General features: G+C 52.7%; 1 protein-coding gene across 2 annotated transcripts in view; it reads left to right on the top strand.

Moving 5' to 3' along the window:
- Positions 1 to 548: 548 nt before the first annotated feature.
- Positions 549 to 10,867, top strand: part of B4GALT1 (beta-1,4-galactosyltransferase 1) — a 52,632-nt gene continuing 42,313 nt past the window's right edge. For both annotated transcript variants that reach the window (XM_068973692.1, XM_068973691.1), the window contains exon 1: positions 549 to 1,143. In XM_068973692.1, the coding sequence (XP_068829793.1) occupies positions 720 to 1,143 (424 nt within the window). In that variant the 5' untranslated portion in view covers positions 549 to 719. The remainder of the gene's footprint in view (positions 1,144 to 10,867) is intronic.

Here is a 10,867-nt window from a genome sequence, read left to right as displayed (position 1 = left end):
CTCCGCCCCTCTTCTTGACCCCCACCCAGATCTACCGAGGTCCACCGTTCTGGAAAGCTGCCGCGGCAACAACCCCTCCAGACAACAACCAGCCTGCCCTCTTCTCCTCCCTCTTCTCTGACGCCGCGCCGCAGGCCCAGGCGCGTACCCCTGCTCTTTAGCCCTGCAGGAAGTGGCGGCGCCTCTCGGGGGCAGCTCGGAGAAAGAGGAGGAAGCGAGGCTTAGTAGGGACGGAACCCTCACGGTGCGGGCTTGAGAGGGCAGCGTGGGAACCCGAGAGCTCAACGCGGAGCCTGCATGCTGCCAACCACCTCCCCGAACGGCTCCGCCCCGGTAGCCCACCCTCCACAGGCCCCGCCCCTCAGCTCGACCACGCCCCTCCACAGGCCACGCCCCACAATTCGGCCCCGCCCCCAGGCGGCCCCGCCCTCCAGCTATAGTCCTGAAAACTCTGCTTCTACCAGGGCCCTGCCCCCGCCCCGCTGGCGGCCCCGCCCCAGCTCGCGCCCGCGCCTTGGGCGCACTTCTGCTAGCTGGGCTGCTGAGCCCGCCGGAGTCGCCGAGATCCGCCGCCTGCCCGCCGGTGCCGCTCCTTCGCCTCCCCCCGCCTCTCGGTCCCTCCCCCAAGTGCTGTGGTCTGGCAGTGCCTGGCTGGCGGCCCGCGGGCGGGCCGCCCTCCCCGCGGTAGCCCACCCCCCTCTTAAAGCGGCGGCGGGAAGATGAAGTTTCGGGAGCCGCTCCTGGGCGGCAGCGCCGCGATGCCGGGCGCGTCCCTGCAGCGGGCCTGCCGCCTCCTCGTGGCTGTCTGCGCGCTGCATCTTGGCGTCACCCTCGTCTATTACCTGGCCGGCCGAGACCTAAGACGCCTGCCTCAGCTGGTCGGAGTCCACACACCGCTTCAGGGCAGCTCTCACGGCGCCGCCGCTATCGGGCAGCCCTCCGGGGAGCTCCGGCTGCGAGGGGCCGCACCGCCGCCGCCTTTGCAGAACTCTTCAGAGCCGCGCTCCCGGGCCGCCTCCAACCCAGACGCGGACTCTCGCCCCGGCCCTGGCCCGGGCCCGGGGAGCAATTTGACTTCGGCCCCAGTGCCCTCCACCACAACACTGTCGCTGACCGAATGCCCTGAGGAGTCCCCGCTGCTCGGTAAGTTCCCCATAGAGGTTCGCCCATGCCCTCTTCCACGACAGACAGGCCCCCTGTTCCGGATCAGAGCTCCTAATCCGCAGACAGAGGTTCCGGGCTGGACTGGGGTGAGAGGTTGGGAGGTGAGTTCCTTCGGATTCATGGAGGCTGAGTAGGGCACGGTTTTGGAAAGCCGTTAGGCCCCTCCGACCCCAGAACCGGAGAAGACCTTGGAGACTTCCCAGCTCTGGCCCAAACCTCAAAAAGTTTCGAGAGTTTGAGTCCTACTAACTCGGAGCAGTCTTCGCCCTGCTAACTCTGCTTAGGGACTACCAGGCAGCTCAGAGTAACCCTCTCTAGCTTAGAAAAGTGATGATGAGGCCTCCAGCAGGGAAGGGAGCAGACCTCCCAGGTCACATCTCTGTCTTCGGTAGACCCACCGTCTCCTGAGTGTGAATTAACTTTATTCCTAAGCGTTTGGGAACGTGACTTGGCCCTAAACCTCTGGTTTTTCATCTGTTAAATGGAAATAAGAGTTACCTGTTTCAGGGGACTCTTTTGGAAGATTAGACGAAGCACTGTAAACAAGAGTTTAACGTGGGTAAGCCCTCGGTAAATTGTCACTATTGTGTTCAGTTCTTCCTCTCTATAGATGCCTGCCCTGGGGCCCTCCTACCCAGCTTCCTGCCCTTGTAGGTTCCCAAAATGTCTGTGAGCAGGGCCCTCCCAGGGGCGGAGTGTGTTTGTACCAGTGTAGTGTGTGTATCCTGGGAGCTGGAGGGCTAAAATGTAAGTAACCAGTTAGTACCATGTTGACCCTTCCTTGGTAGCAACCTGGAGTCTCAGCTGTCTTGCCCAGATGATCTGAACTGGCGCCTCCAGCCTGTGTTTCAGCGGGAGCAGAGAGCTTGGGTCGGTGGGTCTGCGTTCCTTATGTCAGGAAGAGGCTGAGCCCATGCCCATTGGGACCTCCCCTAGACCTGTAATCCACTGGCAGTCAAGCTTAAGGCAGCCACAGGTTGCTCCCAAGATTACCAGACAGGCTGCTCAGTTTCAATGCCAGGATGTCGAGAATGTCATTCTGAATGAGGGACCCAGCAGAAGGGCAGGCATCCTGCCAGTAGGAACTGTCACTTTTTCGAAGAGCCCTGGCAGAGCAAGCCTCCTACACGCTCTTGCTCAATTTTTCCAATAATTACTTCAGTATTTTCATATCAAGTTTGGGAGGATGTTCTTGGAATTGGTCAGACATAAATTATGGTAATAAAGGAGTTTTTTTTTTTTTTTTTAACCAGAAGCTTGAATTCCTTTGGACTTGATGGTTAGTCTGGGTGACAAACTGGTCCTGAAAATGAAATGAAATCTTTGCCATGCTGCTGTGTGTCTGATCTCAGACATGTTACAGGGGTCCTCAGAATCCCTTTCTCATGTGTAAAAGGGGCTTGTCCATGCTTAACTCACAGGGTTATTTTTAGGACTATATGAGATTGTATTTGTTAAGTACATGGCAAATAGGACCCAGGATTTGAAGTTCCATTTTGTCAGCCTCTGGAGATAGCCCTGAACAGCATAGAAAGGGAAAGAGAGCTGGAGAATATTCACACCCCAGAGGGACTTCCCTAGTGGCTCAGACAGTAAAGAGTCTCCCTGCAATGCGGTAAAAAAAAAGTCTGCCTGCAATGCAGAAGACCTGGGTTCGATCCTGGGTCGGGAAGATCCCCAGAAAAGGGAATGGCTACCCATTCCAGTATTCTTACCTGGAGAATTCCATGGACAGAGGAGCCTGGCAGGTTACAGTCCACAAAGAGGGGGTCACAAGGAGTCATGATACAACTGAGCAACGAACACAACAACAACAGACTGCAGAGAGGCCAGATTTTGACCTTCTGTTTCTAATTGTTGCCCAGATATTATGTAGAAAGAAAGAGAAATCCTTTAGCAAATTGAAGGAAAGTAACCCAGAGTTTATTAGAATGGTGTTTGAAGTATGGGACCTTCTCAGTGAAGCACGAGAAGCTGCGGTGGCCTGTGTTCACTTTGTTTTGTTTCGTAATGATGTTGCTGGTGATCTGTGGCCAGTCACTTGTTTCTGAGTTGACTCTGATGGCACAAACAGACTTCCTGAGAGATAAAGTTTTGGAGAGCACAGGTTGGGGGTGGGGAGAGGCCCTGGGCCTTCTCTAGCTTGTCCACCTTAATGTGACATGCATGCGACTCTGACATTTTGGCTCCTGCTGAGGCAGCTCTGGAAGTTCAGGGCGGAGGGTTTCTCTTCACTATTGTTGAGCCGTTAGGTTCAATGACTGGATACCCGCAAGGTGGAGGTTCCTGGTTAGGAGAGGGCCTTGAGGAAGCTGAAAGTCTCCAGGGACGTGTTTGTGTGGGTTGGGGGAGTCAAGCCCATCTGTTCAGCTGGGCAGGTGTCAGCTAAAGGCCTAGCATGGTGGTTTTGAGGTCATTGGGAGAAAGCACCCTCGGGGTTTGAAGCTGTGGCCTTTTCACTACTTGCAGTTCCTTTGCACAACTGGGCTCTGCTCTCGGGCATCCAAGGGCCTGTGCCTGATGCTTGGCTCTCTCCTGGCTGGTGGGTGATGGGTGACAGGCATGCCCTTCCTGCTGGAGCCAGGCACCAGGCTGGGCTGCTCACAGGTCCCTGTTCAATCTGTCCTGGGTTGTCAGAGCCTCAGCCAGACTTTGCATGCCACTCCAGTACTCTTGCCTGGGAAATCCCATGGACGGAGGAGCCTGGTAGGCTACAGTCCATGGGGTCACGAAGAGTTGGACACAACTGAGTGACTTCACTTTCACTTTTCATTTTCATGCATTGGAGAAGGAGATGGCAACCCACTCCAGTGTTCTTGCCTGGAGAATCCCAGGGACAGAGGAGCCTGGTGGGCTGCCGTCTATGGGGTCGCACAGGGTCAGACACGACTGATGTGACTTAGCAGCAGCAGCAGCAGCAGCAGCCAGACTTCAGTACACTTCAGAGTTGGAGTCCTGCTTCTGTCTACCCTGTACATCAGGGCAGGTTGCAGTGTTTGGAGCCAGAGTAGGCCCTGTCCCCAGATCCCTGCTAGGTTGAAGTGAGGCTTTCGGGAATGAGACCTATAGGGGAGAGGTGGGTCTTTGCTAAGGATTCCTGCAAGTTCCCAGGGAGTCCTCCCAGGGAGTCCAGGCCCTTGGCCTGGCGGTGCAGCATCTCACTGAGTATGGCATTAAGGCTCCCTTTTCTGGCTGCCTAGGTGTTTGCCTGAGATGTAGTCAGCCTGGGGGGAGTAGCGGCCTTGCGCTGAGTTACTTTTCTGGGAATGTTTATTTCTGCTTGGATTTGGCGGCCGCACAACATACTTGACTGGCACTGCCCGCCCAGAGAGGGGCTGGCTGAGGGGTGGGCAGTGGCTCAGGTAGGACTGGTTAGGGGAGGCCAGCCTGACCTGGACAGCTGGTTTTAGCCCTTGGGGTAGTGGCAGGAGGGTATGAGTATAGGACTGCCCAAACTTGAGGCCCCTCTTGCCCAGCTCCCCTTTGACGAGATCCTCTTCGTATGTTCAGATGAAGACTCTGATCTAGAGGTGGGCACCAGAGAGGCGTGGGCGCCTGGGCCAGCCAACAGCTGCAGGTTGCCAGGGCCCTGAGAGAACACTTGTCCATGAGCCCTCTTTCCCAGGTTTCATGAGGGCTGTCAGCCAAGCCTCTGCCATGGTCTGTGCCCTTGGCAGAACAGAGCACGTGCTGGGCTTCTCCCTGGCTCTTAGCTCCCAGGTGTTTCCCCAGCAGCACACAGTTCCCACTCCCCCCACTCTCCCATCATCACACATGGGACATAATGTATCTAGAGGACATGTGGCCTCCGCTCGGGAAAGGGCTGTCTCTCTCCTTTGGGGATGAGTCCTGGAGCCTCGTAACCTTCTGGCTTGGGGTGGAGCCTCATCCTGGGGCCTGGGGAGGCACCTGGAACTTCCCCTGTGTCCACACCTTTAAGCTTTGGGAGGTTCGGTAACAGTCTTTTAAACCAGTTTTGTCCTGTTGCTTTTCCTGGGGAAAATAATTTCCTAACATACGCATAGACTTGCTTTCTTGTCTGACAGTCTGAAAAGGAGAAATACCCTCCATGACTTTTTGGCTCACTATTTTCCACGCAGCCTGATGGTCGCAGAAGTATATCCTGCCTGTTATAATTTGACCCAGATTCTAAGAAAGCACATGGGTGCCTCCACCTGATGAACCGGGTGAAAGTTCCATGGATTATAGGGTGCCCGAGCCAGGCATAAGATGGGACTCAAACTGAGGCATCCTGGAACCACAACATCCCAGGATGGGTCTCCAGTTTCCTGACCCCTGTCATGCCCTGTGCTAAAGGGGGAAGGATCTTGCCTTAGGCCACTGAGTCAGGCAGTAGCCAGCTGGGGCTAGAAAAAGTGATATCCTGCTTCCCAGTCTAATGCTTTTCCTTAAAAGTTATTGCCCAGTAGACCCTTAGTACAGAAGCTCAGGGCAGCTTAATGTGGCCTTGAGCTTGGGAAGATCCCTGCTAGGTTTACAGGTGGGTCCATCTGAGAGGTCTGATATGGTAACAGTTTGTCTGGATTTGACAGTGTGCCTGTTCCTAGGCCGAGTGCTAGAGCTATGGAGAGTGAGATGACAAAATGCCTCCTCTTTTGGAACTCACAATTTAGGCAGAGGTACATGTGCTAAATCACTTCAGTTGTGTCCAACACTTTGTGACCCTATGGGTCTTAGCCCTCTAGGTTCCTCTGTCCTTGGGATTCTCCAGGCAACAATACTGGAGTGGGTTGCCTTGCCGTCCTCCAGGGGATCTTAGCAACCTAGGGATTGAACCCGCATCTCTTATATCTCGTGCATTGCAGGCAGATTCTTTATCGTGGAGCCGCCTGAAAAGCCCCTTTAGGCAGAGGAGGCATAATTAAACCATACTGATATCACTTAGGGAAGCCACAGTGTGTCCAAGCATTTTAGTCTTTCTGCCTCCCTGTCCATCCCCTTTCCTTCCTTCCTTTCTTCTTTCTTTCTCTTATTCAGAAACCCAGAGCTGGGACCAAAGTTTTCCAGTCCTGGTTTTATCTGATTGTGTGAAAATGTTCCTCTAATTTGTGAAGCCTTGCATTAGCTCTGCTGGGTAATCTTTAACTTGCTGCTTTATAATGACTATAATGATACATCAGTGGCCGTATGGTTGGATATTATGGTCTTTGGTTAGCAGCAGAGTAGGGGTTTCCAGGCTGGGACTAGACAAATTTATGGTTTGGGGAAGACAAAACAGTTAATCCCGGATCTTCCGTGGATTCCACCCTGGGGACCCTCTAGATCCTGGGGGCAGGGCCAGGAGTCTCATCCCCTTCAGGCTCAGCTGGGCTCGGGCCAATGTGTGAAGGGGGCCCAGGCATCCTGTGGTCAAGTCAAACCTGGTGATTTCTTCACTGACCCCCTTCCACCTTGCCTCCTATGCCTGACTTCCTGATCAGCGTTCATGAAGTGGAGATGGAAATTCTGCTTGAAGCCACTTCCACCTGGCAATTCCAGTTCTTCTTATCTGGTTAAGCAGCATTCCAGTTGTTTTAGGACAGTGGTTCTCCCTAGAGCTAACTCCCTCGAGGATCTTTTTACCTTTCCCTCTAGCACTGCCCATGTGGGCCAGGTGATGAGATCACTGTAAGCCAGACCCTGACATCTGAGGAGCTAACAGGGCGTGCAAATTGGATTTGGTGGCATCCACAGGGTTCCACCTGTCCCTTAACTTGGTGAGGGACCGTGGCTGTGATTGCAAAAGCCTCCGTTGTGGGGCCTCTCTGTTTACCTGGGCCTGCGCAGTCGCTGGCCAAGGAGAGAGATCTTCGATCATGTTCTAAAGGCCAGACCTCCAAGTTGGAAGGTCTTGGTGGCCTGAAGGACAGGGGACAGGGCCTGGCAAGAAGCTGGTTCTGGGTGAACGTGGCCTAAAGGGATTCGTCCTTAGGAGGCAGAATGGCTGAGTCACACGCTGAGTGTTTCAGGTTCCACTTTTCAGCCTGTCCCTGCCCGCCCCTTCCCTGTACAAATGCAGGCTAGGGGCTGTATTATTGGCTGTTGCTGAATTCTTTGGCAGGGATTTTAATGTCTGGTCTGGGTGTATAACGTAGCTGCTTCTCTTTCCCCCTGCCGCCTCTCCAAACCCCTCACAAAGCTCAGAGAGAGAGAGGAGGAGAATTTGTCTCACTAGGATACCAGAGGCCAGGGCCGTGGGTCTTGGCTTTGCCTGTTTTTTCTCTTTGAAGAGCGAGTAATCTTTTTTCCTCCTTTTTGTGAAAGGTAATGCGGGCTCATTGAAAAATATTTGAGAAGTTAAAAGAGGTTGAAAAGCACATGTATATTCCTGTACCTAGACCAGGCATGTTGGCAAAGTTTGTCTTGTACATGTTTAAGAATTTAGCTGATAAATTTTTACAAATGGACAGATAGATTGGTATAGATAGATCTAGATAGCCTGATGGCCAGGATTTTTTCACTTAACATCACGGGCTTGGTCCTATACCTTTAAAAACAACAAAGGGTATAACTTTTATTTTTCAACTGTTGCTGAACACATACAGTTTTTTCTTAGTGGTTTGGTGAGGCTCATGCATAAAACTTTACATACTTTTTGGATTGTTTCCAAAATAGAGTTTTTTGAAAAGGAAGAAAAGGGAATGAACACTTTTTGAAAAAGGCTTGGTTTTTAAACTATTCTTACTAAAGGATAGACTCGTTGAGAATTTCAGGTTTGCTTAGTGGTGGCAGATGTGTACCACTTACTGCTGAATAAAGGCTGTGTCTAGAACTCTGATTAAAAGCTAGGTGCAAGGAAGTAAGTGCCTGGGGTGGGGGCAAGGGGCCAGGCTGCAGGATGACTCTGTGGTGGGCGTGATGTCCTAGGAGTCCACTTCCTCAGTAATATCTCCATCTGTCTCCTTAGCAGCCAAGTCCCTGGACTGGGCTTACGGGCCTCGTGGCCCTGGGGCGATGGTGCTGGGTGAGCACCAGTTAGCTAACCCAGTTCCGGTGACATGACTGAGATAGGACTGTGTCTGCAAGAGGTGTGGGGACAAACTAGTGAACCAGCACAGCTCTCCCACCTCCCCTCTCCAGAGGGTCCTGAGATCTGAGAGGGGCCAGGAAACGAGAATCTATAGGTTCCCACAAAGTCCTGTCAGGAGAAGCCTCGGAGACCAGCAGAGCTTGGCACTCAGGCTCTTTGCAAGGTGTCTGCTTTGAAGTCAGTCGACTTTGAATGTCCTCTCTGGAGCTAAATTCTCCTTCTGAGGCACACTTTGGATTTGGGACTTTGCCCAGGGTCATTTGGCACAGAGCCCGGCTATCGAAGGGGAGGCTGCACTGAGGGAAGGGCAGGGTTGTGTCAGACCAGTGTGACCACCAGGGTGTGAGGTCAGGCTCCTTCCTGCCCCACCACATGGGTCTCCAGGTCACGGGGAGGCACCCTGGCAGAAGATTCAGTGACTGCCTGACCTCATGACAGGTTGCGTTCTGAAAATGCCTTTAAACATTTCTTTAAAAGTTTCCTCCTGTTTTGCATACCGTCCTTTTGCCTTTGACTTCCTGAAATGGCAGCTCTGCCGTTGTGTTTCAGGATACTGTCTGCTTGAGAAAACAGGAAAGGACTGCCAGTTAGGGCGGACCCAGGGTAACTGGTATTGTGTTATAGAAGGCTCGGACACTGGCGTGGAGATGTTGGGTAGCTCTTGGCTTTCAAATGAGCACCTTAGGTGGCGTGGCAGGGTCCCTGCCTGTCTCAGAATGGGCAGCCTTGAGTACTTACCCCAAAGGCAGGAGGCCCCCTGCCCAGGAAGAGGATGAGTGGGGACTCCTTTGCTCATTCAGCAAATATGCTCTGTGAAGCACAGGAGATGGACATGAACAAAGGCTGGGCCCCACCCCGGGGGCATCCCTCAGCGGTGGACAGACCCTGACAAAGATAAGAGGAAGCACGGGTGCTCCCAGGGCACTGAGAAGGTGCAGGGAGCCGGATGGGCGGTCTGGGCCAGGGTTGGAGTCAAAACGAAGGTCTCTCAGCATGTTGAACAGTCTCCCTGGTTGGGAAGGGCGGGGGTCTGCTGCCTGTTGTCATCTCTAGTTGCTCTCATACGGGGAGAGTGCCATAACCAAAGTCTCAGCTGTGGCAGGCCGTCCCCAGCAGGGCAGGAGAGGACAGGAAGTTGAGGCACGGTGCAGGGAAAATGATAAAAGAGAGAGAAGGCCGTGCAGCTGGAGTGTGTGGACAAGGGCAGGCCCAGGAAACTAGACTGAGAGCCCAGAGCGAGGAAGCAGAAGGGGAGAGGTGCAGAAAAAGGTGCTTGTGGTCTGAAGAGTGGCAGGAGTGTGGGGCATTCAAGGGCCTCTGGAGCGAGGATTCGGAATTCTGGTTCTTCTAGCTTATATCATTGCGAACAAATCCTGACTGCCTTGGTCCCTTCTCCCCTCTCTGAAGTGTGTGTGCTAAGTTGCGTCACTCATGTCCAACTCTGTGACTCTATGGATTATAACCTGCCAGGCTCTTCTGTCCATGGGGATTCTGCAGGAAAGAATACTGGAATGGGTTGCCATGCCCTCCTCCAGGAGATCTTCCCGACCCAGGGATTGAACCCGAGTCTCTTACATCTCCTTCATTGGCAGGTGGGTTCTTTACCACTAGCGCCACCTGGGAAGCCCACCTGTTGGTCCTTAGTGCGCTTCTTCCTCTTCCTCCCGGAGTCTGGATTTGTAGGGGGAGCCCTGGTTCTATGTGCCACGTGACCCCCCTGTGGGAGCTCCTGAGGGGCTCACTTCCCACCCCTGAGGGGTCTTGTGCTGAGGCTTCTGTTGAGGACTCTGTCATCTCTATCTAAGCAGGCATAAAGCCTTTAGGTGGGTGACCTTTGAAATGGCATGGGCAGTGTTTCTTTCCATCATGCTGGTTAGCTGTGTGCTTTGGGAAAGTTGTCATCCTCTCTGTACCTGTAAAATGGGGATAATAAAAGAATCTGCCTCATGGATGCTGTGAAGTTAGTAGGCACAAAAGGGCTTGAAGCAGTGCCTAACACAGAGTAAGCTCTAAATACATGTTCTCTCTTACTGGTAGCACTGTTAGTGGCTCAGTTGTGTCCAACTCTCTGTGACCCCATGGACTGTAGCGCCTCCAGGCTCCTCCTTCCATGGAATTTTCCAGGCAGAAATACTGGAGTGGGTAGCCATCTCCTTCTCCAGGAAATCTTCCCAACCCATGGATCGAACCTGGGTCTCCCACATTGCAGGTGGATTCTTTACTGTCTGAGCCACCAGATAGATATAGATATGTTATCTTTTATTGGTAGTACTAATAGTTCTTATTTGTGAAGATTTTGGCTTTTACTTTGTAAAATTTCTCCTTCTCTTCTTCCTCCTCCTAGTCATCTTCTTCCTCTTGCTCTCTTTCCCCTCCTCTTCCTTCTCCTGCTTCTTTTCCTTCTTCAATTGAAAGTGCAGTGTCGCCACATTCACTGTTTAAATATGCATAATTCTACTCCTTCCCATTGTAATAAAACCATACATCTACTGGCATGCTTTCCAGATGCATACACACTTTACTCTGTTGCAACCATAGTGGGAACCGTTTTGCCTTCTACTATATTTGTTCAGCATTATCTTATAAACTATTGCTTATGTTACCCGAATTATCTTTTGTGGCTCCTTTCTGAAATCCTTAGGGCTTATTCCCTTAAGGTCCAATATCCCATGT

This window comes from Capricornis sumatraensis, chromosome 6 (genome assembly GCF_032405125.1).
Source record: "Capricornis sumatraensis isolate serow.1 chromosome 6, serow.2, whole genome shotgun sequence".
Classification (NCBI taxonomy): domain Eukaryota; kingdom Metazoa; phylum Chordata; class Mammalia; order Artiodactyla; family Bovidae; genus Capricornis; species Capricornis sumatraensis.
This window is presented reverse-complemented; position numbering and strand designations above follow the sequence as displayed.